Here is a 17,885-nt window from a genome sequence, read left to right as displayed (position 1 = left end):
TGCAGCGTGTGTAACCACAGAGAAATCGGCCCCAGCAGAAAACAGGCCTCCCCCAAGCACAGCCTCCGTGGTCTCCCCTGCCCGGTATCTCTCCACTCCCGTCAGCCAGGCCTGCCACCAAGTCCCAGGGCAGCAGTGCCTACCGCAGGAGCACCCACCCTGCAGCCCCCTTCTCTAGCAGGAGGCGACGCTGAAGCTTACCCTCGGTGCCAGGCGTGCCTCCCAGTCACTGGTAACATCGCTCGACGGTTGCATGGAGATTTCTTAATAAACAAATGTCCTTAAAAAAAAAAATCCACACCAAAACCAACCAAACCCCAGAGTACCGTGTACTTAGCAATGCTTGGAGCGCACGCTTTTATTCAGAACACCCACGGCAGGGGCTGTGCGTGGAAGCAGGCCCTCACCTCAATGCGGGGCACCTGCAGCCATTTTGTTGATGAGAAACAACTGGTACTTTCCCTCTCCTCTCTTGCAGTGCAGAGCACACGTGCTGCAAAACAGCACAAAGAGAAGCTGCAGCTGCCTTCAAGTAAATCCACCTCATCATAGTTTTTTTTCACTTCTGCTTTTTCTTTTCCCAAGTGTAATGCTATTAAAAAGTAAACACAGTTTTCACCTCCAACTATGTACTATAGTAATTAAGCATGATAAGGTTTTGGTGCTTACCTTCTTATAGCTTTGCCATTTTAAAGGGAAAGAGAAAAGGCAACGCAGCCCACCAAAGGCGGAGATGTTACACTAGGGTCCCTAACAGTACTTTAACAGGTCACAAATTTTGGGCAGCAAGGGCCACCTCTCAACTGTGAGTGCTTACAGCACCTGATGGAGCAGGGACAGCGATTCCTGCAAGCTTCAAGTAAAGCAGCATGCACAACAGATGGACATGGCAGCCACCCGGCCTCCTCGGCTCTGCAAAATGCCAGTCCTTATCATGAAGGAAATCTGCTAGTCATGGCTCAAAAGGGACATAAAAAAACCCCCACAAATCACTATCATCTGTTCAAGCGCATTGGCACTTAGAAACAACCTTTGTCAACTCCCTATATCGCACCAGATCATTTCAAGAAATCTAACTCATGTCATAGTTTGGGATGCGTAGAGTAGACATGCAGGTAGCTCTGTTAGCTGATCTCCACTGAAGTCCACCAGCGAGATACATCCTGCTTTCTGGAAATGCATCTCCCACTCCACTGACTACAGGGAGAAGGTGGTCTCCCAAACTTGGGCAAACTTGACCTAACTCTAACCTCGGGCCTTTAACAGACTTGCTGAAGTTGAAACTCTAGGGTAGCCAACTTGTTAAAAAGAACTGGAACTTCAGGAAGAGGGTAGCAAGAGAGGAGAGACAAAGTATCTTTTTCCTTAAAAAGCCTCCACCCCTCACAGATGTCAAATTAGGCCTTGGTGGCAGCCAGCCTCCAAGCAGCAAAGCAGTTTTGGTGTATCAGGAATAAATTCCATGGCACATAGTGACAGGAGAATACTGCAAAGTGAATAGCAGCTAAAAATTGAACACATCACATCTGCCACAAATAGGTCTTAGCACAAAGACTGTAATGACTATGCTGCTTATTTTTCCACACCTTTTGATGTGAGCTGCTGCAGGTTGCATGCCACAGTATTTGTGGTTTTGCCTCAGTGGTGGAAAATGCACCATGTCCCATAATCATTCTCCGCCCTGCCAGCAACTTCTCCCATAAATTTTCAGCAGTACAGAAAAGAAACCCAGAAGCTAGTGTGTAATAAAATCCTGCTGCAGACAATGAAATTATGATTTTAATGCAAGCTAACGTACTGGCCTTTTGATGTAGCAATAAAACTAAAGTGACTTAGTCCACACTGGGACATTTCCAAGTGAGTTAGCACACAGTACATCCTATTTCATTATGTGGATGCCTCCTTAGGGGGGATGAGTGTAGAAGAGAGAAGATTTTTTTTAAGCTTCTAGAAAGAAACTACAACTGCCAGTATTTGTGCTGGGATCTGGTAAGTCCTTTTAGATTAGGCAAGTGGTTTTAATTGGCTTTGGTGGTTTTTTTTTTAATTCTAATGATCACTTCTAGATATGTTCCAGAGGAGGTGTAAACCCCATTGGAACGGTGGGAATTACAGGGCCTTTCTTACAACTTTACACAGCTGAGGTTGCTTTTCTTGGTTATCCTTTTATCGATCTCTTTGAAGGAGCCCAGAGTCTACTAAGGATCTATAAAGCACAGACTGAAAGCCATGAAGATCAATCTATTTACTGGGTGTGCTCAATACTACTCTTCTCCCAGAGCTTCTGAATCTATCTGGTTGTTCCCAAGGAAGGGAGCAGTATTTTATTATAAACATTTGCACACAGCTGCACTGTGATCCAGGCACATAACAACACAGAATATCACCCCGCATATTCCTACCTTGTTGCCGTAAATATTTTACTGTGATCATTTGCTTGTGCTGCTAGGCTTTGTCCTTTTGAGTCACAGCCATGTTGTCAAAGCTATTCTATAACTTAGTTAAGGGAAAGGCCTGCTCCAGGCCTCTTGTGTGGATGAGCTTCATTGTTTTTAAGAGAAATTTTAAGCCTATTTATTGTAGAATGGCTCCAGCTACATAGCCTAAGCAAAGCATCATTAAAGCTTTATTATCATCCTAAAGAGGAATCCTTTAGTATGAAGTTGCATCCTTCCCAAACTGTAATGGCTTTTTCTGTTGAACAGCGTGGGATAACTTGAAACCCTGATGTTTCAAAACCCTTGCTTTCTATTAGAACCTATAATATTCTACAACTTCCCTGCTTGTTTAATTTCAGAGACTTTTTAAAACAAGGTGTGATCCAGTTTAATATGCATTAAGGAATATTTTTAAGACCTTACAAGATTGACTTATTTTGGGTTTTTTTCTGATCTGGTGGGGAGAGAACCCATACTACAGTTATTAAGAACCTGTTAGCTAAAATATAACACAGAACAAACCTTTTAGTCACAAGCATGGGAATATGTCTTTCTAAGGTCAATACCAGCAACAGAAAGCATAGACAATGACCAGCTATTGATAAGCAGCCTGTATGATGATCAGATCAGCTTAAGACAACCAGTACTAGGAGTTACTTTAATAATAAAGGAAGAAAACTCAAGTAGAGATCAAGAATAAGTTAACAGTTCCCTTACAATCTGCAGGGTCAGACCTACAACAGCATAGCATGACACAAGGATTTCCTCTTTAACTTGATTTTTTTTTTAAGGGGGAGGGGGAGCAGAGAGAGAATTACCAACCTTTTAAACCCACATTCAGAAGTAGATGCCATCACTTCCCAGCAGTCATAAAGCAAACCAATGGACTGTGTCCTTCTGGCTCTTGTTAGTAACCTCTTTCTTCTTGAGATGATGTACCTGCCTCAGCAGCAAGCAGCTTGGAATATACATTATCTTGTCCTAAAAGCCCCTTTTATGCAGGAGACACTTTATCCATGTTTTGTCAGAGACCCATATCCCTTCCTGTACATGAACATTTAAACTCCCACTCTCAACAGACCAAAGGTAAAATACCTTTAAGGTACAATCCTTACAGCTGACCTCCTGAACAAAGCCCACAGTCACACCCCAGTAAGGACAACTGCTCTACAGTGGGAAGCAGCACCTGTAACTAATAGCCAAGCATCGAGTCTATCTTCACCTACACCTGTGTTGGATCTCCTGTCTGCAGCTCAAAGAAATAACAAGACACACATTCTTCACGTTTTCCAGCATCGCTTCACCACTAGGCTGTAAACATGACACCGTTTGGATCAGGAGATAAATGTCGGTAGGGGAAAGGAAGGAATCTCAGGTCACAGAAAAGAGCCATGTAGAACACAAGTAGGACAAAAATACAGAATTTTTTAAAAACAAAATAGATTAACTTATCCACACCATGGCCTCCTAGGGTGGGCAGCATGTTGGGAGACACCCCTTCCCCCTGCTGCCAGGAGAAGCAGGCAGCTGGCTGCAGGGGAAGGCCCTCTTCTCCCTGGCTCAGTCTCTGACCTAGGAGTGTATGTGGTTCCTCATTCAGATGACTCACATCACCTCATCAAACCTACAGCTGCTGGGCCCTGCGCTCAGGACTTTCCCTCCCAAGCAGGCAAGGTGAAGAGTGTTTACTGCTGATGCTCCACCTTCCAAGCACTGTAGCAAACACCTTTTCAACACTCGGGGACTGAGACTTACGATTCTCCATAGTGCTGATCTTGGCTATGTTTAGGGCACATCATGGATCTCTCCAGAGGCAAAGGTGATGTGCAGAAGATAACACCCAATCCCAAACTGCCCACCATTACTAAAGATGCATGTACTAATTCAGCTGTTTGGCGGTTTGTCACCAACCACAGAAGCCAAATTCCTCTCTCTCCTCCCCATTTAATAGAAGGCACATCCATCTCCTACTCCTCAGTCTCACACCACAGACACAAGAGCTAGAGCTAGAGCTGAAATTCACTGCTGGGAGTAGAGAAGGGGATACCTCTGCCCATGTCAGTGCCCCCTTTCTTAATCGTGATCTCATCTTCTTTATTTGCCTTGCAAAAATTGACAGCCTTTGGCCATTACCCACATACCCCACAAGTCTGAGGCCTCCCTCCTCTTTCCCACCTCTCTCTGCCTCTACTAATTCTCTGCAGAGCCTCGTTTCAGGGAATACGTGATTCTTTTAGCACTCAGTCTGCTTTTTAAGCATAATTATATTTCTTATTATATTGCCCGACTAGGTCATCTCACTCAAGCACAACAATGTGAAGGCTGCACATCAGAAGAAAGTATAGACTTATGGTACAGCCCACATCTGCAAGTTGAGATCTGAAGTCTGCTCCTGGCCACTAGCCTAGTTTTGTTACTCTTATCTGTGTTTTCTTTTTTGGCTATTATTCTTTTTCTTCAGCTTGCCCATGAAATTACAATATAGTTATCTGCCTCATTAAGGTATTTGAGTGTTCAGCTATCAATCTGCCCTCAGAACTTTGGAACAAGTCAAGAGACTTTAACTTCTGAAGTATTAGTTACACAGCAGTGGCTCCAGGACAGTATTTTCACGAAGAAAAAGGCTGGCTGAGAAATAAAACTTTACATGCATTCTCTTAAGTCTCGGTTCGGTCCCATTTATTGTAAGAATGATCTATCGTGACCACATCATGGGAACAACAGTGCTGCAGCAGCACTGGCCTGTTCTTTTGATGAGTCATTTCTACATGTGTCAAAAAGCCTGAACCCTCCTTGCAAGTATCACTCTGTGTGTGTGTGGTTATAAACATGCACATCACATGAGTGTGTGGTTATAAACATGCACAACTTGATGAGGAAACAGAGTGCCCCCATCAGTGTCAAGTGTCAGAGAGAACAGTAATTAGTACGCTAGCTTCATCAGAGACGTACAAGGATTTGTATAAACAGGAAAACTAGAATGTAAAGTGAGAACTTAAGTCTGTGTGGTTACATTGGTATGACCCTTTATATGAACATTTTTGCTTCAGCAAGGAGAATTTTTAAAAGAATTTTTAAAAAACACTAGTTCATGATGTTTTGGAAAGTGTCCAACCTAAATTTTAAAAACTGCATTAAGTCTGAACTAAGCACCCCCAAGAGGAATGCTATCAGTATAGCTATGTTAGGTTATCTGTATGGATATGATTATAGAGGCATAATTGGTCAAACTTTCTTCTGCAGAATACTGTACAGCTCTCATTATAGACTTGCTGCTTTGATAAATGTACAGGTCACAAAATCTACATTTGAAAAGGAAAGGTTTTACTCAGTGTTTGCTCTGGGAAGATGGATGCTTTGTTGCATTAATTCCTTTTCATCACTGGCAGTTAAAAAGATAATCTTGTCACCCAGTTTGTTCAGTGGGCGAGAATCGAGTCAGGGACTACTTGCAAGAGCTCAGCCCATACAAGTCCATGGAGGCCACCAGCCTGCATCCAACGTGCTGAGAGAGCAGGCTGATGTCCTTGCAAGGCCACTCTCCATTATCTTTGAAAAGCAACAGAGATCAAGGATGCCTGATGACCGGAGGCGGGGTGGGCAGGAATATTCACACACTGTTTCAGAAAAAGCCAAAAGAACAACTTGGAGAAGACCAGTGAGCCTATTTCTTACATTTAAATGGAATTTCCCATATTTCAGCTTCCACCCATTGCCTTTTGTCCTTTCACTGGGCACCACTAGAGAATAGTCTGGTTCTGTCATCTTTACTGCCTACCTTCAGGTGTTTATACACCTTGACAAGATCCCCCCTCGGGCCTTTTCTTCTCCAGCCTAAACAATCGCAGCTCTCACCCTCTCCCCATTATTTCAGTCTTCAATCCTATTATCATCTTCCTGGCTTCTTGCTGGATACACTCCACTCTGTCGGCATCTCTCTTGTACTGGGGAGCTCAGCACTGGACACAGCATTCAGATCTGTCTCACCAGCACAGAGCAGAGAGGAAGGATCAGCTCCCTCCACCTGCTGGTAACACTCCTCTTAACACAGCCCAGGAAGCTTTCATTTTTGAGGCCACAAGGGTGCACCGCTGGCTCATGGTCAGCTTGGTGTCTGTCCACCAGGACCCCCAGAGCCTTTTCTGCCAAGGTGCTTTCCAGCCAGTTGGCCTGGTGCCTGGGGTTATTTTTCCTCCAGGTACAAGACTCCACATTTCCCCTTGTTGAACTCCATGAGGTTCCTGTCAGCCCACTTCTCCAGTCTGTTGAGGTCCTTCTGAAAGGCAGCACAGCCCTCTAGTATATAAACAACTCCTCCTATCTTCTGCAAGCTTGCTGATTGTGCACTCTGCTCTGTGACCCAGGTCATTAATGAAGGTTTTTAAGTGTAAGATCCAGCACTGATAGGGTACACCAGTAGCAACTGGCCTCCAGCTAGGTTTCATGCCCAGGCCACCGATCACAACCCCTTTGAGCACAGCAATTCAGCCAGTTCGCAACACAACTGGCTGCAATCTACTTACATGGTCCATAATTCACCAGTCTGGGAGGATGTTACAGGGGACAGCATTAAAAGCCTTGCTAAAGTCAAGATAAACAACATCCACTGCTGTCCCCTCATCCACCAAGCCAGTCATCTAATTGTAGAAGGCTATTAGGTTGTCAGGCACGCTCTCCCCTGCATAAATCCATTCTGGCTACTCCTAGTCACCTTCTTGTTCATGTTCGGAAACAATTTCCAGGATTATTTGCTCTATCACCTTCCCAGAGATCAAAGTGAGACTAACTGTCTTATCATTCCCCCCATTCTTCTTGTCCTTCTTGAAGACAGGAAGGACATTTGCTTTCTTCCAGCCCTCAGGAATCCTTTCCATTGCTATAACCTTTAACATAGCTGAGAACAGCTTCACAATGACATCAGCCAGCTCCTTTGCCAGTCATGGATGTGTCCCATAGATCTGTGGACATACCATCTCTTTAAGCATTTAACTCGATCCTTTTCAACCAAGGGTTGATTGTCCTTGCTCTAGCCTTCCCCACCGGCCTCAGGGGCCTGCAATTCCCAAAGGTCTTGCCAGTAGTGACCAAAGTAAGGAAGACATGGAGTACCTCAGCCTTCTCCATGTCCTTTGTCATGAGGACTCCTGCCCCATTTAGCAGCAGGTCCACATTTTCTCTGATCTTCCTTTTGCAGCCAATATACCTGTGGAAGGCCTGTTGTCTTCCACATCCCTTGCCCCATTCAGCTATAGATGGCTTGGCTTTGGCTTCCCTAACTCCAACCCTGGACATTTTCACAGGATTTCTATGTCCCTCACAGGTTATCTGTCCCTGCTTCCAGCTTTTGAATGCTAACAGCAGCCTTCCATACAGATTTTTAACAGTGGTGCGTGGCAGGAGGATGATAGGCAATGGGTATGAGTTGAAACAAGAGAGGTTCAGCCTAGATAAGGAGAACCCCCACCCCATGCACACTTTAAGTGGTAATGTGGTTTTTTTTATCTCTGTCCCCTTCACCTATGGCACTTCTGCATGCTGACCAGGAAACACAGCAGTTGGACCGTGCATTGTCACTTGATCAGCAATGCAAACTGATTCCCAGAGGAACTTCTGTACTAGAGCAAGCATTCTGAGATACTCAGTACTTGTACCTACCACACGTGAATAGGGTGCTCAGGCATTTGGATTTTGTCCAGCCTGTAAAAAAACCAACCAACCGAAAAAAAAAAACCCAAACCCAACAGACTGAGAATTTTTAATAGGCCATTTTTTTATTGAGAGTTAAGATCATGTCTCCCCATGGTGCGCAGAACGCACTATGAAAACAAAATACAGAGGATCACTTTAGTAAATACACACTGGTTAAGCAATGCTACTTTTTGGCAAAGTGCTGTATTTTGTCGGTTTTCAGCTTGTGTTAAACTATTAAAAAAAAAAAAGAGCCAGACATTCTTCCATATCAAAAGGACTGCTACAAATAGAGAAGTGGCTCTGGAGAGAAGCTGCCATATATGCATAGACTGATGTACAGTATTAATCCTAACTGAAATGTCCCTTTTGAATCTTCAAGTTTGCTGTGTAGAAGGCACAGTTTAAAATGCAAATCTGTCTATTGACCAATACATATGAAAATAGTTTCAGCAAGATTCATTAATATCAATCAGTATGAGACAGTGCAAGGCCTCCACTTTTACATGAAAACACACACACTTTAATACAATTCAAAAACCCATATAAAAAGCCACACAGCTCACTATTAAAACAGAAAAGCAAAATAAATCTAATTGCCCAATAGCTTCAGGCACAAAACAGGGCTAGACCAACATAAATATGTAAAACAAATTAACAAAAAGCCATTGATGCAGTACTATCTCACACAATAATATGGTTTCCAATATTATAAATTGAGAAGCACAGCTCTGTGCAACAAAATAGTTTATATCCTGAAAGATATAGGTTTTCATCACCAGAAAGTCATCTAGTAATGTAGTATAAAAAGATCAGTATCTCCCAACTCTAGGAGCAGTCTAAAGTTGCATTTACTTGCCTACTGAGAAGAACAGACCAAGGCTCTCATTGTAATGCCTGGGAGCCTTATACTCTCAACTCCATCTCCCCGTTAAGAGTTAAAGGATTACTTACTCCTTCCAACACAGAGAGGTGGAGACTCCATCTTCCTTCATTTCTCTTTAAGAAAATTAAAGCTGAAGGAAAGTAGTTACGTTTATGTAAAGAAAAATACAGGAAAGCAAAGAATTTTCCTGAGCTAGAAAGTTGGCAGTGAGGAGAAGGAAGTTTAAGCCAGGCAAAAATTTGGAGTGATAAAGGTAGATAATCTGAGGCAAGTAAGAATATTCATGAACATATGAGAGACTGGTGAAACTAGTTATTTGCAGATAAACCAGAGTATTTGGACCACGAAAGAATTGTTGTATGGACATGGGCACATACTGCTGAAGAGACTAGTAACAAAATCCATTTTGGAAACTCATGATGTGACCAATTTAGTTTTCTTTCACTATCCACATGAATTAGTATGTCTTAAAAAAAAACCAAACTAGTGTATCCAGGAAAGCACCTCTTGCTTTTATACATTTAACTATTTGTTAACGTATCTTTGCAACAATCCTAACTAATCCCAGTGAAGCAGCACATCTGCAGTGAAACAGAGGTTATAAATGCCGTTTCCTGTACACTAAGCATGTTCCACAACAATTCCAGCTGCAGAATGTGCAACAGTACCACTACATCGAGGTCAATGCAAATTGTTGGGAGTTTCGCTTCAGTGAAATTGAAGCATTTGGCTAAATTTAAAACACTTCATAGGTCTGGAATAATTCACATTATTGATTTTTCCTAATTTCAGAGACTCCTCACATGACTCCTTATGTAACTTCTGTATATGGACTACTGGAAGACATGGTTGAATGTAATGTTAAAACTTTAATGCCCTAGGCACTAAACACAAGGAAAAAACAGTAAGTCACATTAAACACTGACCAAAAGGGGGATAAACTTATTTCCCCCATTCTTTCAGTACAGACTTCCACTTCCTCACCTCTATAACCATTTTAATCTACTTCCCAGATATCAGGGTTCAGCACGCCACGTGGCTGCTGCGTAATACACGCTCTTTCTTAACAGGTGAACTTCACTTTTTTTAAGTGCCTGCCAACTTCCAAAACATCTTGCACAGTGTTCTTGAGAAAACTACTTGATAGTTTTAAATGGCTTTTCTTTCCTGTTGGCCCACAGAATTGCTATCCAGTCCTCCTGCAGCCAATGGGCTAGGATAACAACCACTGCCGATCTATCTCAATTTTTATACACCCTGTTACCACTGTGTTTAGTTCTGTAAGACTGTTTTTCAGCATCCTCTTTTTCCTGCCAAACACTGCCCTTCATTTCCAGTCACAATTAACTTGGACTTCATTTTCATAGAGAGAGAAAGAGACAATTAGCAGAACTTCTAGTAAAACCTTCCTTCTGGCTACTTTTGAGCTACTCTCAATCTGTAAATATGAGACAATATAACAGCAATTAGCAGCTCAGAAATAGCTATCCATCAGCCTGACTTCTTTAAAGAAGAGTCAGCTACTGATAGGATTAAAAGAACAGTCAATCCACCATCTTTTTCCTTTAACTAGACTAGATATTAAATGAAATAGGGTAGGGGAAATACATCTTTCAAAGACAGAAAGAGGAAGAGTTAGAGAAAGGGAGTAAGAACTTGAACTGTACCAAGTAAAACCCAGTTCACCTCTCTGGGCTGTGCATCTGCACTTAACCCATAGGTCCACTTCTCCTTCCACTCCACTGTGAGGTACTACATTTATAACACCAGTGCCATATCATACTGCAACAATATTGGGGGGACATTTAACCTTTTTCTGATACCTATATCAAGTACCCAACATACCTACACAGACTCCACTAACACAAGTAGGTACTAGGCAATTTAGATTAGATGTCCTTCTTGTAACAGCTCAGCATAGCTATGTAATATCCACCAGCAGCTATAGTATTTCCTTGTTAGAAAGTGATCATATGTGCTGAATACAGACAGATACACAAGCTGTCAAGTACTGGTCATTAAAGCATTCGGCTAACCTCAAGTTTTCTAACTCCACTTTGATTAATGCAAAATGTAACCAATTTCCATCTCAGTTAAGTTTCTTAAAATACCAGCTAAGAACCCACCTATACATCATAGTTTATAAAACAGCACACAAGCTATCATACTGATAGGCTTCCAATACACTGATATTTAACATCATTTAGGACTCGCTGCAAGACGTTTGGAAATTTATGTGTCATTTCAAAAGAATGCAATGCTAATTATGATTGTGTTTGAGGGATTGACAATCAGCTTCAGGTTGACCATACTTACCTATGCATGAAAACAAGAGCAACCTAAAAAACAATTAGACTGTAGATTAAAATCACAAGAGCCATCAGTAATTGAACTGACGCTGGCAAGGCTGGTGAACAAACAGTCCGTTGTGCTTGATTTGCCGAGAGTGGCAATCCCTGGTAAGGTTTTGGCGACGGAGACTGTTTCTGTTGAGATAGTGTCTTTCATTATGTTCTTTTAACCAGTGGGTAGGACGAAAGCTCTTGTTTTTTTCCAGAAAAGTTGAACGAGTAGCAAGAGCTGTGACATAGCAGTGAACATGCTGTCCTGTTTCATTTCGGGCCTCCAGTCTAGAAATGTAACAAGCAGATATCAGTCATCACTGGGTGCATTGGAAAGACATGCAAAGTATAAAGGGCAGAACATGGACATAAACATCCAGCACTTCAAAAGGGCACCCTTATTCTACTGGACAGAGGTGCAGGTGGAGGCGAGGTCAAGCCAGTTAAGAAAAACCACACTAGTAAGTAATGCATAGTGCTGCTAACTCACTTGTTGTGTGAGGGCACCACAATAGCCTTTGGACTTTTGTCTGGTGTCTTATACTATTGCGCCCATCCTTCCCCACCCCCCATTCCCTAAGCCCGAGATGCAATATAGATCAGAAATACAAGGCAATGTGTGTCACACTGCTCCAGCTTTAGAAGACTTGGAGTTATCCACACGGCAAAGTTTGATTTAAAATCATCTTGAACATAGGTGTTTCAGCCTGAAAACAGAAGCACACTAATGAAAGTCTGTTTGGATTGCCAGCCACACAAGCAAATCCAAACAACATCCATGCAGAGCAATGAGAAAGATAGACCAGTTGTGACACACACAGGAAATAACTTGGAAGGATTGTTCCTCAACCAGCCCTCTAGATTTCATGAGCAGAGAGTCAGCAGTTTTGGCAAACCCTTACTCCATCATGCACTAGTGAAAAACAAACCAGCAGCCTATGCAAGCAGGGACTGACATATTGAAAAAGGACTTCCCTACTTGACAGAACAGTCACTGGTGTTTCCTGAAACTTCCAAAGTAAAGCTAAAAATAGCCTGGCAGTTTTAAAAGCAAAGCAAATCCCAGGTCTGAGTGCCACAGCTGGTGTGAGACTAGTGACACAAGAGTTCCTTGCCTTCTCTCTACCCCACCCAGGACCAAACAACTAGCTGTCAACTCAGCGGTGCCCAGGAAAGATGTCTGCAAGACCGGGAGCTAGCTCAGGCATGAGCAAGAGGTCTCTTGGGAAGCCTGTTTTTCAGCACTAGCATGACCCTATAATAAAGTCTCTCCTGGAAGAGGTTAACTTGCATTTATTGTATGTTGTCTCTGTAGACATAAGTCTGGTCTGCCATGCCCATGGTACACCCCCGTAGCCTTGCTCTTGCAGGGCTGCAGGTGCCTCACACAGAAGTGAGCTCTTCTGCCTCCCCCCACTCCACCCTAGAGCAAAATAATCCCTGTCAGCAAGGGAATACTCCCTCCCTTCTACTTTTTTCTTTTAAATATCCAAATCCACTTGCTTTTGGCTCCTTGGGTAGCTTGATATGACTGACTGAAGCCTACAGACTCCAGAATAGCCATGTGTGACACGCTGGTTTTCCCCTGTTCATTTACTGGATTTTGTCCTAAACCTAGCGCTTGAAATGCAAAGCGAGAAATAACAGAATAACACAGCACAAATCAATTCACAGAGCCTTGTAAATACTTTCTATGCAAATTACACCAGTTTAATTTACATGAGGGTGCCTGCAAATATGGGGCTACTGTTTTCTATATGGGGTGATCCCTTAACATGTTCAACAGCGCTGGAGTCAGAACTCTAAAAGAAGCCTTTCTGGGGAAAGCCATAAGGAGCTAGGAAGCCACACCACACTCATTAGAACTTGTATTTCCCAAGCATGCCCTTGCTGCATGTCATTAGCTATAGCAAAGGGCATCAACGCTAAGACAAACTGTTGCGGTTTGTTATGGAAAAATATGACTAACCTGACAAACGGGGAAGTTTATACAACATCCTTTTGCTCTGAAAGGAATTTAAAAGGAGCAAATAGATTTTCTCCACAAAAGGAGAAAAACTGGTTTAAAATTGCTGATTGAAGGTATTTAAGCTTTCTCCCCTCTTATCAAATACCCTTCCAGCACTGGTTTGCAAACCAACACTCTTCTACTTGTCATCTTAAAGTGAAACTGGGATAGCAGAGGTGGTTTGAATTAGCTAAAAGGCCACGTACTCTTCCGAAATGTAGCATTTTGGCATCTTAGTGGTTGCCTTTGGTAGCCTGGCACTAGCAAGCCCCGGCCACTGAGAGAACAGGGCTGATGAACTCCCATCAAAATTGTCAAAATGTAGTTTTAGAGGCGCTGTGTCTAAAGCCAGAGCGTCACTACATACATTCGCTGCTGCACCCCCAGCATCTATTTTGCTAGAAAGCGTAAGTGTCCTGCTAGTTGTGCTATAGAGCCAGACCTTACAAGAAACATTAAAGGCCTCAGACCCCACCCCAATTAATATTTAAGTAAATTTTCTGCACTTAGCATTTTGGCTTGTTAAAGCAGCTGTAGTTAGGCTTGATCAAGTAACATCATTTGGCACAAAGGTTAGTCCTAAAACCAGTATTGTTTTGGCAGACAAGGCTCTAGAGGAAGCAGTGTTGCTAGCAGACTGATCAAACAAAAAGCATTGTCCCAAAACAGTAGTACTTACTGTGCCAGTGTGCCTTAAGCAGCTTTTCTTGGCCCTACAATGTTAAATGGCCAACCATTAAACCACTAGAGACTTCAAAACAGCTTTTGAAACTTACTGCATTATCAGTATAAATTGATGTTCCCAGTTCTGTAGTCTACCTCAACTTAAGTCTAAAGTCTCCTCCCAGTTCTGCCACCCAAAATAACCTATACAAAAGCCCAGATCCTCTGACAAAGCAACAGCACAGGATTCAGTGTGAAGAAACTCAAGCACACACCAGTTGAAGATCATCACACCTTTAGCTTCCCCACACATTAAAACAGCTTAACTGTACTGCGTAACATAAGACAGGATTCTTCTCCAGAAGAATTTATACTAGTATTCCCAGTTTAAGTCACTGAGAAGTCAGTATCTGATTTTGCATGTTACTATCCACTGCAAATTGATACTTTGGATAAACTGGTCTACTGTCTTTCACTAGGGCATGCCCTACAGTCTACCATTCTCTTGCAGATTCCTTCAGACCCTTGTTTTAAAAGGTGCTGTATGCTATTCTCCCCGATTTAAGTTAAGCTACACCCTTGATGCTTAACATCACAAACTGCCCTCCCCAAATTATACAAGTCCCCCACTCTAAGATTAATGGTATCAGCACTATACTTCAATATTATACAGCAGCATGTCATCTCAGTCACCTGTTTCTTTGAACTAAGAACTTTAAATATGGCAAGGAGCTGATCAGAAAAGTCAACAGGCATCTACCTACAGGAAATCCACTACTACACTCATTTTTTCCTGTATAACAAAGCTTAGTATACCGTTTGTTTTTTTTAATTGATTCTAAGGGCAAGTACCAGATTGGATAAAAAAAAAATCAGCCTTTGTTATTAACCAGGATTCACAAAACACCCAATTATTTCCAAATCAATGAACACATGGGCAAGTGTGGAGTCATAATGGCAAAGATATACTCTATTTGTGTACATCCATGTATACTATACTTGTATAGCTGTATATACTGTACAGTTAACACCAAAGCAGCAGCGCATGGCAAACACGCCTCTGCAATAATCCCACATGGCCAAATCTTTAGGACTCAAAACCAAAAAGCACAACTTCTTACCGTGCTAAAAGTATTAGTTTGCAGCACAAATTTTTACCTTGAGGGGAGTAAGTTCTGTGGAATATTTCAGTTTGCTTTTGTTCCACAAACCGCCCGTGGAAAAATTTAATCCTGTCCTAATCTATCACTACCTTGAGGAAAAAAAAAACAAAACAGACTTCCCTGTCAGGATAATTAAAGTAATATTTTTCACCTCATGAGGTAACTGAAAGGGTACCAACTTTTTCAAGTTATGAAAAATACACATAGCTATGATGGGGGCAAAGTGTTTTCAAATCTATGTTACCAGCTACACAGTTAACTGCCACCAGTTTCAACAGGACTGGAGCACATTCTGCAAGGGAATAATTAGGCTCCATAAATATTCATTGCAGTGTCAAAATAGAATACCCAACTGTTTCCTGACACAGTCATCTTGCATAACATTTTTCTAAGCAGGCAGGCAGCCCTGACCATCCTACCCACCTTGTGCAGTATTCATGCTTTATTCACTTGCTCTGAAATAAGCTGGAAAATTCAGTATTAAGTGTCTAAGCTGATCAAGTAGAAACCAGATATTTTCAGCAACAGAGCTCCTTGACAAGAGAAGTCAGACGTACCTGGGACTACCCGGGCCGCAAAACTCCTCATCTCCACATCCAGTCTCATTAAGGCTGTGACAGGCATTGTGGACAGCATACACAGACATGCTGGGATGCTCTATTAGGAGGTTCTCCATTGGACTGGTTTCCACTTTGATAGTGGTTAATCCACCTGCAGTGAAACATGGGGGAGGGGTAATAAACCAGCTCTCCTCCATAGGACACGACTCAAACTGGATGAAGCAAGACTCGCTGGCCTCCGGCAAGTGTTCCAAGGGAGACGGTAAACAAGAGAACACGGGCGAGCCGTCTGCAGCTGATGCTTCAGCGATGTCCGCTTCCTCTGCGGAGCAATTAGTGCAAGTGTCTGCTGCAGGCGGCCATTAGTCAGTGGAGAGGAACCCATGGATGTTGGTGATTGCAGGGGGTTGAAAACAACAAGGTTGCACGTAGCCAGAGATGCAATATAAAAAAAGACAAAGGAACAGAAACAAACCTCTATTAGCACATACACATATTTTTATTTTTTTAAAAGCAAGGGGAGGGGAAAAGGGAGTTCCCTGATAAGCCACACTAGACACGTAAAACAACTGCTATCAGTAAAGCAATACAATTGCGTAATAAGTCAAATATATTTTATCTGTACAAGTGGTTCTGCTGAAGCCTGTGTCAGGCTCATAAACCTGACATCATTTTTCTCATCGGTTTGCATAACATGTTTTGGTACATTCATTTGGGAGACACCCTGCGCTCTAATCCACACTGGTTTTGCTTAGGTAAAGTTTCTCCCAAGCTACTGGTTTCTTCACACGGAAGTAAGAGCCAGAGCAGGACAAAGGCAGAGCTTATGTTTGACAGACATCTTACCTATAAAGTCAACTAGAATCCACTCGTCGTCTTCCTTCTCACTGAACTCTGGCTCTTGGCTGGACAAGCTATCAATCTCTCCCACGAGCATGTTATTTAACCTCTGGAACATTACTAAGGCAGGAGCAAGACTTTGGCTGGTAGGTCTTTATATCCAAGGTTCAAGGCACAGCTCACACTGTACTAGCAGAGTGGCATAGACTTGAGATTAAAGTGCATAGATGCTTTATCAGCTTAGGTACAGGATATGCAGAGGCATGACTGGTAAACAGTTTATGCAAAACCTGCAAAAAACAATGACAAGGGTCTTAATGACAAAGCAACACATAACATTCCTAGGGAACAAATTAAAGACCCTCTCGTTAGCACAGTCTGAGGTACCAGTGAACATTTTTCCCTAAGAGGAGAGGCAGCTTCACTGGCATTCACCATCACCCTCCCAGCTAGATACATACATGAAAAGCCTCGGTCACTCCTCTGAGCTGAGTGCCTTCCTCTCAATCCTCCTCCCCATGCCAAGGTGTGTTCAGCTGTCAGCTCCCACCTTCTCCTATGGGAGGAGAGGACTCTTTTACAAGAGACCCTTGTGCCTACGGTCACCGAGGTGCTCCCCCAGCTCCCTGCCTGTCTTCCTCCTGGTTGGAGAGAGATGCAAAGGGCAAGAGCGTGTTTTCTGCTCCAGACAGCCCATCTCCTCAGTTGACACAGCCTCACACCTCTCCCAGAGACTCCTGTGAGGGCTCCCAGGGGTGCCCAAGGCAGCGTTTCTTCTCTCTCCCATCACACGCAGCTCAGGGCCACTGCTTACAAGTTAACACAGTAGGAAGGCATGTCCCATCTTCAGGTTCAAAGTGCACTACATAGTTACCGGTAGGCTCATTTTCACAGCAAGTGCCCAACTATTCATGTATGGTAAGTCTAAGTAACAAGGAAAAGAAACTCGTATACTTAATTAAAACCAATGTTTATTTCTCAATACACTTCCCTAAATCTACATGTAATTAGTTACCATAAGCCTGAACTCTACATTTGGCAGTTAAGATGAAAAACCCCATTAGTGCCAATAAGCTGAATGTTCAACCACCTCAGATCAGCATGCTTACAGCCTTTGAATATTTATGTGTGAGCCAATAAATAGAAGACATTAAAGTAGCTGAAGAAGCAAAGACTATATGTGAAAAATATTCACCACTTTCACTACAAGTTCATTCAAATACTGCTATGGTGAAATTGTCACAGCATGTCAGAATTATTACAGATTAAATACCCGCTTCATAATTAAATAGGGAAG

General features: G+C 42.7%; 1 protein-coding gene across 3 annotated transcripts; it reads right to left on the bottom strand.

The window, feature by feature from the left end:
* Positions 1 to 8,190: 8,190 nt before the first annotated feature.
* On the bottom strand, positions 8,191 to 16,875 carry TP53INP1 (tumor protein p53 inducible nuclear protein 1). Of its 3 annotated transcripts, XM_010577089.1 has the most exons (4): positions 16,595 to 16,875; positions 15,746 to 16,097; positions 14,042 to 14,075; positions 11,530 to 11,642 (listed from the first exon to the last, which is right to left on the bottom strand). In XM_010577089.1, exons 1-4 carry the CDS (start codon positions 16,704 to 16,706, stop codon positions 11,625 to 11,627), a joined length of 516 nt encoding a protein of 171 aa, XP_010575391.1. In that variant the 5' UTR covers positions 16,707 to 16,875; the 3' UTR covers positions 11,530 to 11,624. The 3 variants fall into 3 exon arrangements, with proteins under 3 accessions (XP_010575389.1, XP_010575390.1, XP_010575391.1); XM_010577087.1 differs by lacking the exon at positions 14,042 to 14,075 and having other exon boundaries at positions 8,191 to 11,642; XM_010577088.1 differs by lacking the exon at positions 14,042 to 14,075 and having other exon boundaries at positions 8,191 to 11,642; positions 15,746 to 16,094.
* Positions 16,876 to 17,885: the final 1,010 nt, after the last annotated feature.

The sequence above is a fragment of the Haliaeetus leucocephalus genome, unplaced genomic scaffold (assembly GCF_000737465.1).
Source record: "Haliaeetus leucocephalus isolate CR32 unplaced genomic scaffold, Haliaeetus_leucocephalus-4.0 Scaffold555, whole genome shotgun sequence".
NCBI classification, from domain to species: domain Eukaryota; kingdom Metazoa; phylum Chordata; class Aves; order Accipitriformes; family Accipitridae; genus Haliaeetus; species Haliaeetus leucocephalus.
The sequence above is the reverse complement of the archived record's forward strand: the minus strand, read 5'-3'. Positions and strand labels throughout refer to the sequence as shown.

Excerpts from the sequence above, each read along its gene's own strand:
- TP53INP1 (XM_010577087.1), bottom strand. The coding sequence starts at position 16,706 with ATGTTCCAGAGGTTAAATAACATGCTCGTGGGAGAGATTGATAGCTTG. Across the intron at positions 16,098-16,594 it reads GATTCTAGTTGACTTTATAG|CAGACACTTGCACTAATTGC; the intron begins GTAAGATGTCTG and ends GGCCGCCTGCAG. Across the intron at positions 11,643-15,745 it reads TGCGGCCCGGGTAGTCCCAG|ACTGGAGGCCCGAAATGAAA; the intron begins GTACGTCTGACT and ends TTACATTTCTAG.